Below are 21433 nucleotides of genomic sequence, written 5' to 3' on the forward strand. Positions count from 1 at the left end.
GCAGGTCGTCCTATGCTCTCCACAATGCTAGGCTTCAGGGAAGTTTGAAGATCTTGCTAACAAGAGCGTCGGCTGTCACTCAAGTCCAATTTCCCTGGTTCTACATCACACACATTCTGTTCACCTGGGTCGGGGCTAGCTGTGGGTGCGTCATTAAAAGTCAGGTTCCTAGCAGCCAAGGTGAAAAGGGAAACCTGATTAGACGGTTCTCCTTGTCTGAAACAAAGACATCTCAGAGTTCCTGCGACGTTCCAGACCTCATTCGGTGCTAAATTCCAGGAGGAATGTCCCGTGGATCCTGGTGTCAGCCTCACCCACCGGCGTGTAGGAAGGCTACAAAAACTTTCCCCAAACAACCGGGTGCTATGCTGATTCCACCAGAGGCTGTCAGAATGCCGCAGTGAAACGGGGGCTGGACTTTCCCAGGGAGGCGGCAGGACAGACTCCAGGCAAATAACTCCCGGCTCCGGGTTTGATGCAGCGCGGAGCTGAGAGGTCGGAGCAGCAGCCCACGAAGGGAGAGAGCTGGACCCTGTGGCCACCTGTGTGGCCCTCGGCGAATGGATCGCTCCACACTCTCTCCACTCAGGACTCTCTCAGCGCCTCAGTCTACCCCTTCGTAGAATGGGGATGAGAGGGCACCTCTCCGATCGTTGTAGGAAGTCGTCCGATCATTCACTCAGCAAACATTCAGAGTCCACCCTTTGCCACTGCTGGAGATGCAGTGATGGACGCCCATGACCGAGAACCTGCCCTCGTGGGGCTCGGGTTCCAGGCACGAGGCCACCCACAGACCGGCCGGGAGGGCAAAGGTCAGGCCAGGTGCTAGGGCTCTGGCTGGGGTTTAGAGGTCCTCTAATTTCTATTTTCTGGACACACGACTTTCCAGAATAAGAACGGCGCCAACAGTGGCAGGGGCGAGGGGAAGGCATGTGCTCAGGGGCTACGTCACCACTTGGACGCCCGCCTTGCACTTCAGAGGGTCTGCTCAAGTCTGCGCTGCTCACTTCCCACCCAGCTCCCTGCCAGTGCAGCTGGGAGGCAGCGGACGACCCAAGTGCTTGGGCCCCTGCACCCTCGTGGGCCACCAGCCCGGAGCTCCTGACTCCTGGCTTCAGCCTGGCCCAGCCTCAGCTGCTAGGGCCCTCTGGGAAGTGAACCAGCGGATGGAAGATCTCTCCCTGGCTCTCCCTTTCTGTCTCTCACTCTGCCTTTGAAATAGATTTTTAAAAGACTGCACATGAAACTAAGTCCTGACCAATGGGATGTCCACAGAAGTACCCTCAGGAAATAACCTTAAATAAATAGAACATTCCACTTTACTCCTCCCTCCTTCCTGCTGGGATGCAGAAGTGATGGCTGAAGCTCAAGCAGCCACATTGGAGCATGAGGAGAAAGCCACCTGCTGAAGATACCAAAAGATAGAAGGAACCTTGGGATCAGCGCGGTGGCACAGCAGATTAAGTTGCCACCTGAAACACAGGTCTCCGTGTGAAAGCCAATTCCAGTCCCGGCTGCTCCACTTCCAATCCAGCTCCCTGCTGATGGCCTGGGAAAGCAGCCAAGGATGGCCCAAGTGCTTCAGCCCCTGCACCTGCGTGGGAGACCTGGAAGAAGCTCCTGGCTCCTGGCTTCCGATCGGCCCAGCTTTAGCCGTTGCGGACATCTGGGGAGTGAACCCACGACGGAAGATCTCTCTCTCAATCTCTCTCTCTCTCTCTCTCTGCCTCTGCCTCTCTGTAACTCCACCTTCAAATAATAAATAAACCTTAAAAAAAAAAAAAAAAGGCAGCTGGCCGGTGTTCCTGACCCCATGGGGCGCCTGGCAGCTTGGGCCCTCCTGCCTCCAGACTCCCTGTCAGAGGGACACTAACTTCTGTCTTGCTCACGCCGCCCAGTGTTCCCCTCTCACACCTCCTTCTGATGTTCCCTGCAGTGACAAAGCTCGGGCCCGGCCATCTGAGTGGCCAAAGAAGGCCTTTTGGGGGGCTTGGGTTGGCCCCAGACCGGATCAGTGGGACTCCTCCAGGCAGGAAAGGCCCTGGGGCACCGGAGGAGCCCCAGGAAGGGGGTGAGTGGGGGCGGGAGCAGCTGGAGCAGCTGGGATCGCTCAGCGCACACGCGCGGCGAAAGCACCAGCGTTTCGCCTGCATCAGCTACAGCATCCGATCGCGCGGGAGCGGGGCCGGGACGCTGGTGGTGGACGGCGCAGCGTGCACCGTGATTGGATGAGTGTCAGGGGCAGGGGGCAATCAGGGCGGCGGCAAGGTGTGGGGCCCGAGGAGCCAAGTGCGTGGGGTCAACGCGGCGCGCGGATGGCCCTTCGCAGCGTCAGCCGGCTCGCCTGCTCCTTTGGCAGCCCGATAAGGACCGACTTGTACGCTGCTTCCATTGGAGTCAACAAACACACAGGAAATCTCCCCTACCGGCCCAGCCCTGGGCCAGGGTCAAGGGCCTGGGAGCCGAGAGCCTGGCCTTGGGATCAGCAGCTGAGGGGCGGGGGAGAGGGCGGCGGCCGGCCTGGCAGTGACGCAGATGGGCTGGGCTCGGGCAGGGGCAGGCTCCGGGAGGGCTAGGCCAGCGCTGAGCCCCAGAGGCGGGAGTTTCTGCAGGGCAGGTTGCAGAGGAAGGGGGTCAGGGAACAGCGCCTGCAAAGACCCAGGGGCCAAGAGCACGGGACCAGGCCAGGGCCAGGGCCCAACGCTAGGCGCTCACAGCCCTTTGACCTCTCTCTTCCTCCCTTTGGGGAAACCCCACCAGCCCCTCAAGGCCCTGCACAAGCCCCCTCCCCAGTCCCTTCCAGGGCTCGCAGGTGCACAGGCAGAGTCTGGGGCGGGGTCTCCGAGTGCGTGTCCTTGCACAGACCTGGCCTGCTGGCCGCCAGACCGGTGGCCGCCCCCTTGCTCTCAGAGGCCCCGGGGCCCAGCGGAGGGGGCTAGTGGTGCGGGTGATGGGGTGGCAGGGTTCAGGGGAGGAGGCTTGGAGGGACTCGTCTCTGAGGGCCCTTCCAAGCCTAGCCCCCTCCTCTTTCCTCCTTCCCCCGGGGCTCCACCTCCCTGGCCACCCATCCCCTGGGCTCACCCCCAGGCAGCTCTGCGGCCACACCTCACCTCTGGTGTCCCCACTGGAAGGTCTCACGCCCCTCCCCCTGAGGAACTCAAAGCTCAGCTCGAATGACTCCTGGGGACATCTTCTCTTGCTTCCCAAGTTGCTGGTCCCTTGGGGCTCCCGCAGAGCCCTCGGTTAGGAAGCGCTGCCCCGTGCTCCCCTCGGGACTGCGCCAGCCCCAGCCGGGCTGCCTGCTACACGGGAGACACCTGTTCCCCCTCACCCCCCCGCCCCGGCTCCTTGCTGTTCACAACCCGGCCCTTACCTGCTTCCAGAGAAGATGCTTCCAGGCTCCCGTCCGCCTGGCTTCCAGCCCAGAGAGGAAGAGGAAGACCAGAGAGAGGACGTGGCCAGCTCCGGGTCACGCAGCCACTGCCCCCACGCTTCCACTGGAGTCCAATGTCCCAGCTGTAAGAGTGACCAGGGCTCCCCGGAGACCACCCTGGCCAGACCCTGCCCCTGCCAGCCTCCTGGACCCAGCCACCACACCTCCCTTCAGCAGCCCCCTGCCCCACGCCATCTAGGTGCCCACTTGCCTTAGCTGTCACTGCCAGCCAGGGCCTGCAGAGCTGGGCTCCTGCCTCCTCTCCTGTCCACACGGTATAGCTGAGGCAGCTGCCCGGCGAGCGGGGCTCCGCAGGGGGCCTGAGGGTGGCAGCCAAGGGCAGTCAAGGGGCAGGTGTGAGATTACAGCTGGCTCTGCCTTTGGCGGTCACGGGCACACGCTGGCACACCTGACCTCCAAGCCACACCCTCACCTGCTGAGTCTCAGTTTCCGGTCCTCAGGTCTGGGGGGAGAAAGCCCCTCCCATGGCCCACCACCACGCCTCGCCCCTGCCCTAGGGCTACCTGCACTCTGCATGCAAGATGGGATGTGGGGAGTCTTGTCCCTGCAGAGGAACGCCCCCGCCCCCACCACAGGGCCTCTCTGGGCCCCGCACCACACAGCCCTTCCTCGGCTCATTCTGTTGCTGCCGACAGCCAGCCTTGGCTCCCAACCATCTGAGAGCATGAACTTGGACAAGGACGGCCGTGGACGTGGGACAGGAACATGGTAAGCTTCTCCCCAGTGCTGTAGGAGGAGGCCAGGAGGGACTCCGAGGGACAGAGTGAAGGGTGTGGAGTGGGTGACCAGGAGGGCCAGTTAGGACATGCTCCAAGGTGTCCTGTGCTCGCTTTCCCCAAATGCCGGGGGTCTGACCCCTCTGCCCAGCCCGGGGTGGGGGTCATGGGAGTCCTCGAGACCATGCTGCTTCTCCAGGGCCCAGCCTGCTGCCAGAACTGACCCAGCCCCAGGGGCCAGCACTGTGGCCTAGCAGGTGAGGCTGCCGCATCCCGTGTGGGCACTGTCCCAGTCCCTGCTGCTCCACTTCTGATCCAGCTCCCTGCCAATGCGCCTGGGAAAGCAGCAGAAGACAGCCTGAGTGCCTGGGCCCCTGAAACCCACATGGGAGACCTGGAAGAAGCTCCTGTCTCCTGACTTTGACCTGACCCAGCCTGGGTTGTTGTGGCCATTTGGGGAGTGAACGAGCAGATGGAAGACCTCTCTCTCTCTCTCTCTAACTCTTTCAAATAAATAATAAATCTTAAAAAACCTGACCCAACTCCAGATTGGAATAAAATGAGAGACCGGTGTCCTATCTTCTTCCTGGAAAAGCATGAACCAGCATAAGTGCGACGACACCAGACTGGGACAACCGTCCCTGTGCAGTCAGGGCTCCGAGAAGGCCCTGGAACACGTGGCGCGAGCAGAAGGGACCGCTGCAGGGCCTCTGCCCGGCGGCGGGGTGGCGCCCAGAGGCCCCTCCTCAGCCGGGTGTCGCGTTTGCTGTCACTCACAGCCGGCTGTCAGTGCTCTCTGGACCCCAGCCCCGCACTCGACCCCCTGTTGGCTCCTGAGACAGGCAGAGGGTGTGGAGCCTGGGCCCACCGGGCAGGGCCCTCCCTTGGCATGCACCACCCCAGGCCACAGGAAGTCACCGGCGGGGCGGGGGGGCATATCCACAGCGGCCAGGGCTTTTCTGCTGCTGACTGGGATGAAGGCCGGCGCTGGTGGGCTGCCGACCAGGCCGAAGGCAGCTCTGTGTGCTGGCTGCCGCGGCCCAGAGACGGGGGCCATTCACCTGCGTCTCCGCCCTCACTGTCATCCGGAAGAGAATGAAAGTAGCAAGCGGTGCACCCTCAGCGGGCGGGGGAGCCCAGGGGGACAGTGTGGGGGGACTTGGGGCTCGGGAAGCCACAGTTCCCCTGTCTGGGCCTCGTGGGCTCCGGGAGAGTCAGGCGGGAGTGGAGGCCACCCCAGACTGCAGGGTTCTGGCCCGGGCCCCAAGCCCCTGCCCGCTTCCTCTCTGCCGGGACCCAGTGCGCCGGTGGCGAGGCCCCCGGCCCAGCTCTCTGTCCCTCCCCGAGTCGCTGTTGTCTCAGGGGAGGGCGCCTTCAGCCTGGCAGCCACAGAACCAACACTTGCACCTGACAGATGAGAAAGCAGAGCCCAGAGAGGGCGAGGGACAGCCAGTGAGCACCTGGGCTGGGCTGGGGCATTTCCCCTGCCCGAGCCCAGAGCCCTGTCCACAGCCCTCCCTCCTCACTCTGTGTGGCTTAAACTGAAGAGAGCTTTGGTACTGGCGCTGTGGCGTAGCAGATAAAGCCACTGCCTGCAGCGCCGGCATCCCACATGGGTGCCGATTCAAGTCCTGGCTGCTCCACTTCCCATCCAGCTCCCTGCTAATGCGCCCAGGAAAGCAGTGGAGGATGGCCCAAGTCCTCCCACTCCATGTGGGAGACCTGGATGAACCTCGTGGCTCCTGGCTTTGGACTGGCCCAGCCTTGGCCATTGCGGCCATTTGGGAAGTGAACCAGTGGATGGAAGCTCGCTCGCTCTCGCTCTCTCTCCCCCTAACTCTGGCTTTCAACTAAACAAATAAATCTTTAAAAAACAAATAAATATACCTCTCTTCATTCTTGTTGACTTGAACTTGTCTTTCAGTCTTGGCTTCATGAACAGCCAGAGCCCAGGGGTAGGGGCCTGGGCCCTGGCCGCCCCCCAAGGAGCAGCGAGCCAGGCCCCCTGGGGGGTGGGGGGAGAGGACGGCGGGGGCTGAGAATGCGGCCGCTCTGGCCCAGGGGCCTGGGCCGGCTGCCACAGAGGAGCCAGTGTGCCCAGACATTGGGGCTTTGTCAGCCTCCAGCTCGGGTGGTTTTTGTTGACCTGACATTGTTTCAGGTTGACTCCCAGCACCTGAGCTCCCAGCCACCAGCTCTACAGAGTCAGCCAGGATCTTGGGGGTGAGGTGGCCCGGGCACCCTACTCTGGGCCCGTGAGCACTGTGCAGGTTCCTGTGGGAAGACTGCAGAAGGAGCAGGTGCTGGGAAGGACCCCAAGCCAGGAGAGCAGAGAAAGCCCCTGGCATGTTGCAGCCCAGAGGAGGATGCAGAGGCAGGACCGGGCCGGCGGCAGGCGCAGGCAGGTGCACGACGCGGGGAGGCTGGGAGAGCCCAGCCCTCGAACCTCAGCCCGGGCAGGAAGATTCAGAGACTCACGGGTGCTAGGAGGGCTGCGGGAAGGGTGGGCCACAGCTGTCCAGATGTGGGTAAGAGATAACTCCGATTACGGGGCACACGGGGGAGCAGGGCGGGGGCTGGGAAGGGGCTCCCGGCCCGTGGGGCGGGCAGATTAGGAGGCGGGGGCATGAGTCAGGGGTTTGCAAGCTGCCCCCGGGGCGCGGGAGCAAGGACCTGGTGCAGTTAGTGCCGGCGCGGGCTCAGCTGGTCACAGAGGGCACCAGCGGGTGCAGGAGCTCGTCGAGAGACCCCACGGCTTGTGAGCAGGTGAGCAGGGCAGGGAGGGGCTGGGGGTGGTCCTTCTGCATCTGCCCTGCGGGCTTTCGCAGGTGGCCGGCAGGAATCTGTGTCCAGGTGGGCACAGCCCCCTGACCTCCTGGGGGTGCAGGTGGGTGGGGTAAGAATGTGATCTTGTGAGCGTCGCTCCCCAGGTCCAAACCCACGGCGCCTGCTGGTTCAGGTGGCAGAGGAGCGTGTGGCTGGTGTGTGTGCGGGAACAACTGGCCCCTTCAGGTGCGGGTCCTGGTCAGGCTCCTCCTGCCCAGCTGCGTGGCTCTCCCAGACTCGGGTCTCCCCCACCCCAGACTTCTCTGCCCCCAGGGGTCCCCAGGCCACCGCATCTCCCACGCAGGAGGCAAGATGGCAGCTGACACTGCTCCCCATTTAAGACGCGTCCAGGGGTCTGCCTGGGGACCTGATGCTAGCCCTAGACTAGAGGGAAAGGAAGTCCCCCCCCACCCCACCACCACCACCAAGCTGAACGCACTTAGCTCAAGCTAACCCCATGGGTACTGAAGGTAAACTGGAAAAGGATGGGGATGGCAAAGTCTGAACTTGACCCTGGAGCAGGGATAAGGAGAGCGAGCGTGTGCCAGGTACAGTTCCAAGTGCCTTATGTGTGGGCGCTGACTCCGTGCTCACACAGGTCCATGAGGTGGTGTCGTTCTCATCACCCCCATTTGACAGACAAGAAAACTGAGGCACAGAGAAGTTGAATCACAGTAAACGGCAGGGCTGGGATTTGAACCCAGGTGATCCAAACGCAGAGTCATGCTCTATTTTTTTTTTCATTTTTATTTATTTATTTGAAAAGCAGAGAGACAGAGAGAGACAGACAGACAGAGAGATCTTCCATCCACTGGTTTACCTCCCAAATGCCTGCAACATAGGACCGGAGCCCAGAACGCCATCCCCGTCTCTCCCTGTGGGTGGGGGCCATCACCTGTTGCCCACAGAATGAGCAGTAGCAGGAAGCGGGAGTAGGAGGCAGAGCTGGGACTGGGACCACTCGGGCATGAGATGCAGGCACCCCATGTGGCGTTGCTCCCTCATGGTTAGTGACAGGGCTGGAGTGCAGGAGGCCACGGTGTGATCCTGCCTCTGGTACCTACCTACCGAGCCACACAAGCAGGTGCACTTCTCCAAACCTCAGCATTCTCATCTGTAAAATGGGCTGGTGACAGTCTTCATCAATGGTAGATGCCACTGGGAGGCATTCCTGTCATCTGTCGCCCCCGCCTCCTCCCAGCTCCACATGCCCCACCCGCCCTTATCTGGCCTGGCCCTGGCTGGCTGGCCAGCTGTTTGGTGGCTTTCACACACAGGCAGCCATCAGGGACCAGACACTTATCAGTGCCAAGCAGAGCAAGCTGGGAGCAGCTGGGCCAGGCTGGGGCAGCAATCTGGGTCTGGGTGCCCCTCTGCAGCCCCCGTGGGCTCAAGACATCTCCATTCTCCCCGCCTCTGTCTCTGACTTCTCAGAGGCCCTGTGGAAAGACTCTCCCATTATACAGATGGGATGACTGAGGCCTTGGAGAGCAGCTGCGAGTTGCCCAAGGCCATTCAGCTCTGCAGTGACGGAGAAGCAGCCTAGGTCTGTGGGTTCTCTGGCTCTGACCATCCCACCCCTCAGATAGGACGCTAAGGCCACAGCTCTGAGGCCCAGGAGGTCCTGAGACGAGAGGCGGCAGAGGGAGGGCAGGCACTGCCGCATGGGTTACACCCCTGGTGAGGATGTCCACAAAGGAGTGCCCCGGTGTAAGTCCCGCTCAACGCCTGCCTCCCGCTGATGTGCACGCTGGCTCCAGCGGTTGGGCCCCTGCTACCCCTGTACGAGGCACGGATGGAGTTCCTGGCCCCTGGCTTTGGCCAGGCCCAGTACTGGTCATTTCTAGCACCTGGGGTGTGGATTGGCAAATGGGAACTCCTTCTCTCCTTCTATCTTGCCACCTCTCAAATACATTAAAAAAATAAAAAATAAAAAAAGGTGGGAGAAGAGGAGAGGGAGGGGGAGAAACAGGCAGACAGACAGACAGATGTGTGAGCAGGCTCCTCAAGGCCTCACGCCTCGCGTGGCTGTCTGGTGGGGCTCGGTCGTGGCCCTGCCCCCTCCCGGAACGCAGGAGCCCCCGGTCCTCAGAAAGGTTCCAGGCGCAGCTTCTGGGGGGAGCCCCTGCCATTCCTACACCTGCGGGGCTCCGGCCTCTCAGCCCTTCCCGTCCCGCCTGAGCTGCCCGCCCAGCGCCAGGGCCCCTTCCTCCAAGGCCACCCCCACCCTGGACACCACCCCTGGACCCTGCTCGTCCTCCTGGGCACCCAGCACGTGGGCCTGGGCTGGTTGGGGGCACACATGTATCATCTCGGGAACCACGAGGCTGCCCGTGCACCCGTTCCTCTTCAGGGGGTGGGGGGGGGTGGTTTGGGAGCTTTGCAGAGGAGGGGCGGGCCTGGCTCTTTGCCGCCTCCCGGCTCTGGGCACAGCCTGACCCAGCCCAAACCCTGTCACCCCAGCACCCTGCGCCCCAGTGGGTGAGAGGGGAGAGGGCGCCGTGCACACACGCCCTTCCCTTGGGCCCGTCCTCGCATTCCTGAGATGGACACACCCTCCTCCCTGCTAGGGCTCAGGGCCTCCTGGCTGGGTCCTACCAGTCCCAGAGCTCCAAGCTCGCGACAGGAACCCCTTCCTACTGTCTCTCAAGAAACACCTATGGAGCACCTACTGGGTGTCAGCTGCACCTACTGTGTGGCAACTGCTCTGCTGAGAGGAGGGGCTTTCCTGAGGACAGAGACACACAGGGTCTTTGTACTCCATGGTTTCCCTTCCAGAAGCACAGTCAGACGTCACTAAAATCGATCCACAAACCAGAAACTGACAGACTGGGCTACCGGGCATTATTAGGGTGAGCAGGGAGGGCCTCTGACCAGGAGACATTTGAGCTGAGACCTGAGAAGGGCTGAGGTGTTGGGGGCAGGGCTTCGCAATGTGGACAGCTGGACGTGCAAAGGCCCTGGGGTGGGAAAGGGCTTGGTGAGTTCCAGGAACCACAAGGAGGCTGTGGGCTGGATGAGGAGGGAGAGAAAGAGACAGGGTTCAAGACGAGGTGGGGAGAGAAGCAAGGTCACGTCCCCCAGGATCTGCGGCCACTCCCAGGGACACGGCAGCTCCGTGCCCAGCGGGAAGCCGCCATCTCGGGGCAGACGGTAGCTCTGCGGACCCTCAGGGGAGCTGAAAGGGGACTGGTCCTGCTCCTGGGGAGCTGGCAGGGTCCTGGAGATGGACAGGAAGAGGGGCCGGTGAGACTGGCAAATGGAAGATGGAGCTGGCCTTGACGCACGTGACCCACGCACCCCAGACGCTCTCAGATGGATGCCAGCCGAGCCTGCTGCCCCCGCGCGGCCCATCCCCTGCCCCGCATGCATCCTTCCTCTGCCCCCACCTTCTCCCAGTACCTGGGAGCCCCCTCTGGGGGAGGACAGGAGACCCCAGGATGCCTGCGCCTCCCTCAGCCTGTGCCTCTCCATGTGCAGGGACCCGCGCCGCGGGTTATGCTGGGGCCTCGATCGCCGTGGACGATCAGACACGCAGGACAGCGCCATGGGGGATCTGCAGGTGGGTCTCTCCCGGCGTCGCCACACTCCTACCTGGGGGCTCTGCAGGGCCAGCCCTGGACCGCCACCTCCCTGGGGGCTTAGGGGGTGCCTCACGGCCCAGCCTCGCTCTCCGCTCCCCGCAGGAGGACTACGAAGAGGTGCTGGGGGAGATTCTGGAGGAGGAGGAGTATGAAGACCCCGGGGTCCCCATGCCCCAGGTGGAGGAGCCGGCAGGTGAGCTCCAGCCCCTCCCTCTGCCAGGACGAGCACTGAGCTGCTGGGCCTGGGGCCCCCCTCCCCCTACCCCCAGTTCTCTGCCCAATTCTGGCTGATTGAAGGGTAAACAGTGTTGTTTGAAATGATCACAGGAGTTGACTGGGGGCGGGGGGGGGGGGGAGAGCCGGGCCACTCACCCGTCGCAGCACCCCGTCCACGTGCAGGAGAGCAGCGGGGCCTGTCTGGGACAAGGGTGTGCACCCGCAGACCCCCGAGCCCACCCCACGCCCGCTCCTAGGCCGGGCACTGGGCTGGCTCTGGGGACATCCTCTGTCCTGGGGTCCAAAGCTCCTGAGAAATGGGGGGCTGTGGAGACCCCCTGAGCAGAGAGACCTTAGGAGCCTGCCCAAGGCCATGGTCCCTGACCTGCTGTGGGGAGCCCCCGTGGGGAGCTGTCACCTGTTTACTGTCAACGGACCTTAAGTGCTGGTGACCGACACTGAGGTTAAGAGGCCCCTCTGGGAAATGAGGGCTGGGGAGGGGGGCAATATAAGAGGCTGGCCCCACCCTGCCACGCGGCTCAGTGTGCAGTCGGTGAGACTCCCCAGGTGGGAAGAGGGCAGGGAGCCCGCATGCAGGGCGGGCAGGGGAGGGAGCAGACCTGGCCGCTCACCGATCACCCCCGGAAGGTCCCTTCCTGTGGTCACTGAGGAGGGGCCGGGGGTCCTCCACCGGGTGCAGATGAGGAGTGACCGAGCCAGGCTGGGCCCAGGGCTGGTGTGGGCACCGCGTCCCACCAAGTGGTGGCAGTGGGGGCACCAGGGTTGCAGGCTGGTGGGAGGGAGGGGGCATCCTCCCCGGCCTGGGCCTCAGGGGCCCAAGTGGGTGGCGTAGCAGCACCTTGGGGTGCGAGGGGGACTCGCTGGGGGTTAGCACCAACGGCACCTCTGGATTTCCAGCCTCCCCTTTCGAGCCGGCACCCACCGACTACCACACCACCACATCATCGCACCCGGGCACCCGCGAGGTAGGACCAGCCTCCCCCAGTCCCCGCCTCCACGCCGCCCCCGGGACTCCCACACTCCCCAGGGAAGGGGAAGCAAAGGGACAGTGGCAGCTTCAGGCTGGGAAACCCCACAAGCAGGCAGAGAAGGGGGTGTCCTGAAGGGACAGGAAGGGAAGGGAAGAGGAGCCCCAGGTCCTGCTGGGTACCAGATCATCTTGTGGGTTAGGGACCTGGACCCACTCTCAGCTATGACCCTGAGGGTGCACAGTCTGGGGCAGGGACCCAGCCCCGTGGCGACGAAGGTCCCTCTAGCCTCAGCCACCACGCCCTGGCCCCTTCGCCCCCAAGCAGCCACTCTGGCCCTGAGTGGCCTGAGGTTCCCCAAGTGCCTTCAGAAACGGGGTGAGGGCCTGGCCAGAACATTGGGGGCTGGAGCCAGTGGCCTGGTCTGAGCTCGGGATCTGTCCTGGGCCTCCTACGGGCATCTCCCGAGAGCTGCCAGGTGCCCACGCGGCCCGGGGTCCCTGCGGGACTAAGGTGGGCCCGCGGCCCACAGGTCTACGTGGAGCTGCAGGAGCTGGTGATGGACGAGCGGAACCGGGAGCCGCGATGGATGGAGGCGGCGCACTGGGTGAGGCTGGAGGAGAACCTGGGCCAGGACGGCGCCTGGGGCCGCCCGCACCTGTCCTACCTCACCTTCTGGAGCCTTCTGGAGCTGCAGAGAGTCTTCGCCAAGGGTGAGCCCCACTGGGCCCTGGGCCACCGGCGGCGCGCCAGCTCCGCGGCCTGGGGCTCACCTCCCCCTCCCCTGCTCACAGGCACCTTCCTCCTGGACCTCCCGGAGACCTCCCTGGCCGGGGTAGCCAACCAACTGCTGGACAGGTTTATCTACGAGGAGCAGATCCGGCCCCAGGACCGAGATGAGCTGCTCCGGGCGCTGCTGCTGAAACACAGGTGCGCTTGCCCCCTGGGGTCCGGGCGCTGCCCCCAGCAGGCCCACACCTCTCCGCTCAGCATCTCCCCGGAGCTGCAGGTGGCCCTGCGGGCCCATGCGTCCTCCCCAGTGCCTCCCAAGAGTGACCACACCCTGTGCTCCGAGCTGCTGCCTGCCAGCCCGTCCTCTATCCATTCGTTGGCTCCCACCCAGTGGTTCCAGGCAGGAGTTGCCCCCGTACATGCGCAGGGGCCTTTGAGTGGAGGCTCGGCTACTTCTTCCTCCATGGGCCCCTCCGGCCTGGCCTCTGGGAAGCCCTCCTTGATGTCTGCCCCCCCCATCCCTCCCACTGCTCACCTCCATAGCCTGAACAGCTTATTCAGCGGGTATCCCCTGTGTGTCCTGCAGCCACGCCGGAGACCTGGAGGCCCTGGGGGGTGTGAAGCCCGTGGTCCTGACACGCTCTGGGGACCCTGCTGAGCCGCTGCTCCCCCAGCAGCCCTCGCTGGAGACGCAGCTCTTCTGTGTGCAGGTGAGGCTGTGCAGGGACAGCTGGAAAGCCCCCTACCCAAACGCGGCAAGGGCAAGAGGGGTCTGGGGTCCAGGGTGGTCTGAGCACACCCCTCAATGCCCCCCTTCCTCCAGGGAGAGGGCGGCACGGAGGGACAGTCGCCGTCGGGAGTTCTGGAAAAGATCCCCCCGGATTCGGAGGCCACCCTGGTGCTCGTGGGTAAGAGCTGGGGTCTTGCCCCTCGCCACTCCCTCCTCCCACCTCTCCTGCGGGCCCTGCTGCCTTTCCCTGAGCCTGGTGCCGGCAGCCTCCTCCCAGGCCCCTCCACCGGGCCTGACCACCTCCCACCTGCCCCTTACCCCAGGCCGGGCCACCTTCCTGGAGCGGCCGGTGCTGGGCTTCGTGCGGCTGCAGGAGGCGGCGATGCTGGAGGCCTTGGAGCTGCCTGTGCCTGTGCGCTTCCTGCTCGTGTTGCTGGGGCCCGAGGCTCCCCACACCGACTACACCCAGCTTGGCCGCGCCGCAGCCACCCTCATGTCAGAGAGGGTGAGGAGGGCTCCGTGGGGGCTGGGGCAGCGGCCAGGGGGGCCGGGGCGAGCCTGGGTTGCTTTCGGTTCTCCCATTTGATGCATTCGATCCCATTCGGCTGTGTCTGGCCCATCTGGCCAGCCTAACTCATCTCACCTGGCCGGGCCTTTGCCCTGGCCTGGCTGGGCTGGTCGGGCCCACTCTGGCCTGGTCCCATCTGGTTAGGGCTGGCTTGGGCTGGCCTCGTCTGCCCTGCCTAACCTGCCCGGTTTGCCTTGGCTCCTTCCCCTTCCCCTGCTTGTGTGCCCAAAGCCCTTCCTCAGCGGTGATTAGGGCAAGGCGTGCCCAGCACCGAGAGTCGGTGAGAGGGTTCTGGTCCCTGGGGACCTCGGCTGTGGCTTCCAGGGTCCTGTCGCTCAGCAGGTCCCAGCAGCCCTGAGCCTCTCTCCTGCCCACAGGTGTTCCGCACCGAGGCCTACCTGACCCAGAGCCGGGGGGAGCTGGTGCACTCCCTGGAGGGCTTTCTGGACTGCAGTCTGGTGCTGCCGCCCACGGACGTGCCCTCCGAGCAGGCCCTGCTCAGTCTGGTGCCTGTGCAGAGGGAGCTGCTTCGGAGGCGCTACCTGCCCAGCCCGGCCAAGCCAGACCCCAGCTTCTACAAGGGCCTAGGTACCGGCTCTGCCCAGGCCCTGAGCCCCCACCCATCCCCCGACCTCCCAGCACAGCCCACCCTGTCCCTGAACCTGTGCCCCCAGCCTCCTTGGACACCCCCTCCCCACTGGGCAACGCCCACCGCACCCACCTGACCACGCCTCATCCTCCACCGCAGACTTGAATGGGGGTGCTGGGGCCCCCGGCGAACCAGAGGACCCTCTGCAGCGGACAGGCCGGCTCTTTGGGGGCCTGGTGCGTGACATCCGGCGCCGCTACCCTTACTACCTGAGCGACATCACAGACGCGCTCAGCCCCCAGGTCCTGGCTGCCGTCATCTTCATCTACTTCGCCGCTCTGTCCCCCGCCATCACCTTCGGCGGCCTCCTGGGTCAGTGCCCACGCCTGTGTCCCTCTCAGCTCCTACCCTCTGGCCTCTGCCTTGGCCCCTGGAAAGGAGCTCATGACCTTGACCCCACTGTGACCTCTGCCCCCAGGAGAAAAGACCCGGAACCAGATGGGGGTGTCGGAGCTGCTCATCTCCACGGCGGTGCAGGGCATTCTCTTCGCCCTGCTCGGGGCTCAGCCTCTGCTTGTGGTTGGCTTCTCAGGACCCCTGCTGGTGTTTGAGGAAGCCTTCTTCTCGGTAGCTCAGACCCGCCCCTGCCCACCCCAGCCCCGCCCCCTGCCCCCTGCCCCCGCCCCCGCAGGGCCTGGGCCACCTGTCTGACCCGACTCCCTCTGACCGCCCCGCAGTTCTGCGAAAGCAACAACCTGGAGTACATCGTGGGCCGGGCGTGGATCGGCTTCTGGCTCATCCTGCTGGTGGTGCTGGTGGTGGCCTTCGAGGGCAGCTTCCTGGTCCGCTTCATCTCGCGCTACACCCAGGAGATCTTCTCCTTCCTCATCTCCCTCATCTTCATCTACGAGACCTTCTCCAAGCTGATCAAGGTGGGGGCCCACGGGGATGTCACTGCAGACATGAGATAACCAACAGGCTGTGTGCACAGGGCACCTGTGGCTGTCCAGCGCTGGTGTGGCACAGCCATGCGACTGCACACATGACGCACACGTGTGTGTGTGTGTGTGTGTGTGTGTGTGGAGAGAGACTGGGGAACTCACATCTGCACACAAGACCGTATTGACATGTTGACGCCTGCTGCCTGTGTTCTTGCCATATGTCTGTGCAGTGAGGATGACTCTGTGTATGTGTGTCCGTGACCGTGACCCCACACAACGGGACTAGTGGGCAGGTGTGTGTGAGACTGCAGGGGAAGCTACATGTGTGGAGAGGGCAGTCGGGGCTCTGAGGTTTCCCACTGCCCAGGCGCTTGCTCTGAAGAGCCACAGGGCCCAGCCAGTGGGGTGTTCTGCCTCCTCAGCTGATAAAGGATGGACGGATGACGGATGATGGATGATGGATGACGGATGGATGATGGACGGATGGATGATGGACGGATGACAGTGTTGGGTACACTTAGCTGGTGCTCTCCAGCCCAAGCCAAGGCTGGGAGGGAACAGGATGTCTTGGTTCTCTCCTGCAGATCTTCCAGGACCACCCGCTGCAGGGGCGATACAACCACAGTGTGGTAATGAAGCCCAAACCTCAGGGCCCCCTGCCCAACACTGCCCTCCTCTCTCTTGTGCTCATGGCCGGCACCTTCTTCTTTGCCATGATGCTGCGCAAGTTCAAGAACAGCTCCTACTTCCCCGGCATGGTGAGCACCCCTCCCCACCTATCCCGGCCTGCACTGGCCCGCATCAGTCCAAAGTCCCTCCCGACTTCCCGGTGCCCTAGCTTCCCTTCTTTCCCCAGACCCCATCCTTACTCCCAAGCCTCCAGGCCCCCTGCTTCCGAGGGCTTCTCCCTGCCAGTTAGCCTGACTCAGCCCGGCCAGGCTGAGAACCAGGCACAGTTCTTGGGAGGGAATGGGGGGGCTGTGGGCCAGGGAGAAGAAAGGAATGAGGATGGTTGAGGTGCAGGACAGGTCACTGGATGCTGACAGAGTCCCCCAGAAGAACAGGGCCCCCTGGGTGAACGCGGGACAGGAGGGAGGGCTGGGGGGGGGGATGAGAGGTGGGAGCCCCTGACAACTGACCGCTGGTCCCTTCACATGCTCCCAGCTGCGTCGGGTCATCGGAGACTTTGGGGTCCCCATCTCAATCCTGATCATGGTCCTGGTGGATTCCTTCATCCAGGACACCTACACCCAGGTGACTCCTCCTCCCAGCCCTCAAACCCCACCCACTGTCCCCACTCTCACTTCTTAGCCAAGGACCATTTCCCTCAACCTGAAGCCAACTCCTAGTCCTGTCTGCATCCCATCCCCGCCTCCCCTAGGAGCCCAGGGCCCTCCCACAACCCCGTAGGACCCCCTCTGGCCAAAGCAAGGGGCTGGGCCAGGCTGATCCCTTTAATCCAGGGTAGTAGGTAAGAGTCTGGGAGCCAGGCAGATCTGGGTATGCATCTCAGCTCTGGCACAAGTAGCCATGTGCTGTGGGGTTATGCGGTCAGCTACCCAACCCCTGATGCTACTTCCCCATCTGTAAAGTTGGCGGTGAGAAGCCGCGTGTCTGGCGCAGGGCAGTAACTGGGTGCAGAATGGATGCTCAAGATAGGGAAGCCCCCAAGTGCCCCCACCCCTCTTCTCAACCCCAGCGCCCTGACTCCCCAGACCCCCTCAGCTCCCTGTCGCCTGCCCCTGCTGTTCTCACCAGTTTTCCCCCCCCCACAGAAACTCTCGGTGCCCAGCGGCCTCCAGGTGTCCAACTCCTCGGCCAGGGGCTGGGTCATCCACCCGCTGGGCTTGTTCTCCCAGTTCCCCATCTGGATGATGTTTGGGGCCGCCCTGCCAGCCCTGCTGGTCTTCATTCTCATATTCCTGGAGTCTCAGATCACCACGTGAGAGCTAGGGCCGGGCTGGGCCTCGGGTGGGAGGATGAGATGCCCCCAGGCAGCCTCGGGCCGTCGGGGACAGGTCCAGGTTCCGTGAGACCTGGCACTGCACAATTTGGAGAGCTCTTTTGAAGAAATATTCTCCCAAACTAAGTCTAAGTAGGGGCTGGATAAGTGGATGCTGGGGCACCTCTGACCCCAAGATGGGTGGGAGGAGGGGAGCCGGGAGGACAGTGGGAAATGGGCGCAGGCACGGGCACGGGCATGGAGAGGCAGGAGGGAGGGGCTCGGCCCTGACTCCTGCCACCCCCAGGCTGATCGTCAGCAAACCGGAACGCAAGATGATCAAGGGCTCCGGCTTCCACCTGGACCTGCTGCTGGTCGTGGGCATGGGCGGGGTGGCTGCCCTCTTCGGGATGCCCTGGCTCAGCGCCACCACTGTGCGTTCTGTCACTCACGCCAATGCTCTCACCGTCATGGGCAAGGCGAGCAGCCCAGGGGCTGCGGCCCAGATCCAGGAGGTCAAGGAGCAGAGGATCAGCGGGCTCCTGGTCTCTGTGCTTGTGGGTGAGTGAGAGCTGGCCGTGCCCTGTGCCACCTCCCTGCCCTGTCTTTGACCCCAGCCCCTGCCCCTTAGGTCATCTGCCTCTCCCCCACATGCAAGTTCCCGCCCCCCCCCCTGCCACCCACAGCTCCCTAGCACCAGGTCCTCGAAGGAGGGAATCCTGGAGGAATGCCCAGGGCACTGGGGTGGGCATCTGAGCTGGAGGGGGAGGGGCCTCTCTTCCAGACTGGACCCTGCCCTCCCGGGCCAACCCAGCAAAGGTTCAATGAACTGTGGGTTCAGCTCTGCCCTGCTGCTAACCCAGAACCCCTCCTGGTCTCTGAGCCTCAGTTTCCCCATCTGCACTCCCTTCCAGCTCAGCTGCAAGGGCTGACGCTCTGGGCTGAGTCCCGGTGGGGGGTCACAGGGCTCCGCGTGGGCAGTGTCCTGGTCATGGGTGAGGAGGCCAGGGGAGTTTCTTAAGGGAGGGAGGTGAACTTGATGTTGTGCAGGAGGAGGCTGGCTGTGTGGCCCCAGGCAGGTTGCGCCCCTCTCCGAGCCTGTCTCCTGGAGGCTCTGCATGGCACCTGGGGTTTCACTGTGCAGCCCCAGAGCCGAGCCAGCCCCCGGGGACGTCCACCCCTGGGCGGCCTGGGGCTGACGGTGCTGCTGCCCCTAGGCCTGTCCATCCTCATGGAGCCCATCCTGTCCCGCATCCCCCTGGCCGTGCTCTTTGGCATCTTCCTCTATATGGGGGTCACATCTCTCAGCGGTATCCAGCTCTTCGACCGCATCTTGCTTCTGCTCAAGCCACCCAAGTACCACCCAGACGTGCCCTTCGTCAAGCGGGTACAGGCCCTCCCGGTGGCCCAATGTGAGGCAGGGGTGGGCGGGCCAGGGCAGGCCTGGCGCTGAACCCAGCTTCCGGCTGCAGGTGAAGACCTGGCGCATGCACTTGTTCACGGGCATCCAGATCATCTGTCTGGTCGCGCTGTGGGTGGTGAAGTCCACGCCCGCCTCACTGGCCCTGCCCTTCGTCCTCATCCTCACTGTGCCCCTGCGGCGCCTCCTGCTGCCCTACATCTTCAGCAACCTGGAGCTCCAGTGTGTGAGTGGCTGCCGGCCTGGGCAGCTGTAGGGGCTGGGCGGGGAGAGAGATGAGAGGGGCGGGAGAACGTGACAGGCGTGTCTCCCAGCAAGGGGGGATGGGAGAGCGCAGGGGTAGGGCCTGGGTCTGGCTCCCAGCCTGCAGAGATGTGGAGCGGGTGGCTTCTTTGTGCCTCCACCTTGCACACCTGTAAGGAGGATCAACGACAGGTGCGGAAGCCTTCAAGACACACATGCAGGTGGGGCTGCCCTGAGCTCCCTGAGACCTGGCACCTTCCAGATCCTTTGGCACAGAGATGCTCCGCTAATGGAATTCTTCCATGACGCGGCCCAGGCCACGGCGGGGTGCCCTGGTGAAGGGGCCCCCTGCTCCCCTCTACCCCTCTGGGCACCAGATCCCCAGGGGCTCCTCCACTTTGGAACTACTCATCCAGACCCTTCCTCCCCCGCACTGGGAGGCTGGGGACCACACAGGGCAAGGCTCAGGGACAGCCAGACCCTCTCCTAACCACAGAGGCTCTTACCCTCCCCGCTTCCTGTCCCACCCCTGCAGCTGGATGCCGATGACGCCAAGGCCACCTTTGACGAGGAAGAAGGTCGGGACGAATATGATGAAGTGACCATGCCTGTGTGAGGGGCTGGCCTAGACCCCACACCCCCTTGCAACTTTCACTCCCCCGCTCTCCAGGAAGAGCACAAGTTCATGGGCACCTCAGGGACTCCCAGGCTCTTCCTGGGCAATAGCTGTGGCCCCAAGACTGGGTGGAAGGGGGGTGTATGGGAAACCACCACCAAAGGTAAACTGGCTTTTCCGGCTAGAGACAGCCAAGGGGCCCACCTCGGGGGATTAGGTCCCATAGTCCCTCCTACTGCCACGCTGCCACTTGGGGGTCTCTACTGAGACTGAGATCTGAGCTCTGTCTCTTCTTGGCACAGAGAGAGGGCTACTCTGGGGGCGGGGGGTGGCCGGATGCCTGCTTGCTGTGTGACCTTGGGCATGTCCCTTGAACTCTGCAGCCTCTGCTTCCTCTTCTGTAAAATGGGTATGTTGATAATAATACCCACGTTACAGAGTGGTTGCTGAGGACCAAAGATACATGTGGGAAGAGGGCTTTGTAAAGTCTGGAGATACAGTAGTCAGCATTCTCCACACCTGCCCAAGGCCACGCAGCTCCTGAGCCACAGAGGGCGTCCTCCCGTAGTCACCCACCATGCCACGCCCAGAGGTGCCCCGTGACCTCCTTCCCCTCTCCGCCCCAACCCTAACCTGAAGCCCCCTTCTCTGGGGTTGGAAAGAGGTGTTCTGGAGAGGGACCGGGATGCAGGCAGGACTCCTCAATGCTGGCTCCCTCGCATGCCCTCATTCATTCATTCCACAAACACATACTGAAGGCCCTGGACCCTGTGGACCCTGAGGGGACTGAGACAGACCCTGCCCTGGCGTGGGCGAGAGGGAGCAATGCAGAGTCTATTCTAGAATGGGGGGGGGTGGGAGCCGGGGGCAGGCGGGGGAGGGAGGGTTGTAATTTATTACTTGTGTATTTTCTAAGGGCTGTCACTGTACTTTAGCTTCATACAGGCTCCCAGATCCCCCATAAGAAACGCACTGTCCCCAGCCCCACCCGAACTCAACCCTGGGGAGAACCCAGCTTTGCCCAATTGGGGTAGAAGACCGTAGGCTCTCCAGCATGGGGGGAGGGAATCTATTTTTTTATAAAACAAAAATATTAAAAAAGTTGAAAGAACTGGAAGTGGGGAGAGGTGGGAGAAACTGAGGCTCCAGAGGGACCAAAAAGAAAGGAGGTGGTGACAGACGCCCGAGAGCCGGCATCCACCTGCTGCCTCCTGCCTCTGCCCTGTTCTGAGCCTCGGTTTCCGCACCTGCAAAAGAGGAATGACGAAGGTACCGACCTCGTGGGGTTTTCACGAGGACCCAGTGTGACAACGTGAGCGAGCCCCTTGGGGGCTGTGGGTATGGTTACTCTGACGGGGATGCCCTGTCTCCTCTCGCCCTCTGCTCCTTGGACATTGCTAAGGACAGTCGCCCACTCCACTAGTACCCCTTCCCCTTGATGCTTTGGAATACGTTTTTGCCAATAAATGCGTCTGTGTGGGACGGGCTGCCTTGCTTGAATGCCCCTACCCAGAGCTGTGGATCCAGGGTCACGCGGTCTTTGCGTGGAGTGGGCCAGGGCAGGGCTGCATCGATGGGGGCCGCAACAGCCAGGCCGAGCTCGTCTGAGCCTGAGCATGGAGCTGGCGAGCACTGAGCACCAGGAGAGCAGGGGCAGAAGGCACCCAGCGCCACAGGGCGGGAGAGGCGCTGCAAGGGCCCCCGGCCCCTGTGTCCTGCTACTTGTGGACCCACACCCTTGAGACCAGCATGCCGGATAGCTCCTTCGGGAGGACACTGAGGCGCAGCTCCTGTCCCCAGCCACTGCCAGCAACTCTGGGAGGCTGCTGAGCCCGGGGTCACCCTCCCCTAGACAGGAGAGTGCTGG

The 21433-nt window shown here is 63.2% G+C and overlaps 1 protein-coding gene across 1 annotated transcript; it reads left to right on the forward strand.

The window, feature by feature from the left end:
• Positions 1-6804: 6804 nt before the first annotated feature.
• SLC4A1 (solute carrier family 4 member 1 (Diego blood group)) lies at positions 6805-21080 on the forward strand. Its single transcript, XM_002719180.6, has 20 exons — positions 6805-6936; positions 10477-10558; positions 10683-10773; positions 11715-11782; positions 12318-12498; positions 12580-12715; positions 13104-13227; positions 13341-13425; positions 13571-13752; positions 14193-14403; positions 14564-14776; positions 14883-15031; positions 15142-15336; positions 15930-16103; positions 16510-16599; positions 17121-17287; positions 17595-17848; positions 18505-18674; positions 18760-18933; positions 19486-21080. Exons 2-20 carry the CDS (start codon positions 10544-10546, stop codon positions 19564-19566), a joined length of 2760 nt encoding a protein of 919 aa, XP_002719226.2. The 5' UTR covers positions 6805-6936; positions 10477-10543; the 3' UTR covers positions 19567-21080.
• Positions 21081-21433: the final 353 nt, after the last annotated feature.

This window comes from Oryctolagus cuniculus, chromosome 17 (assembly GCF_051225735.1).
Source record: "Oryctolagus cuniculus isolate XC-2025 breed Fujian yellow rabbit chromosome 17, ASM5122573v1, whole genome shotgun sequence".
Taxonomy (NCBI): Eukaryota; Metazoa; Chordata; class Mammalia; order Lagomorpha; family Leporidae; genus Oryctolagus; species Oryctolagus cuniculus.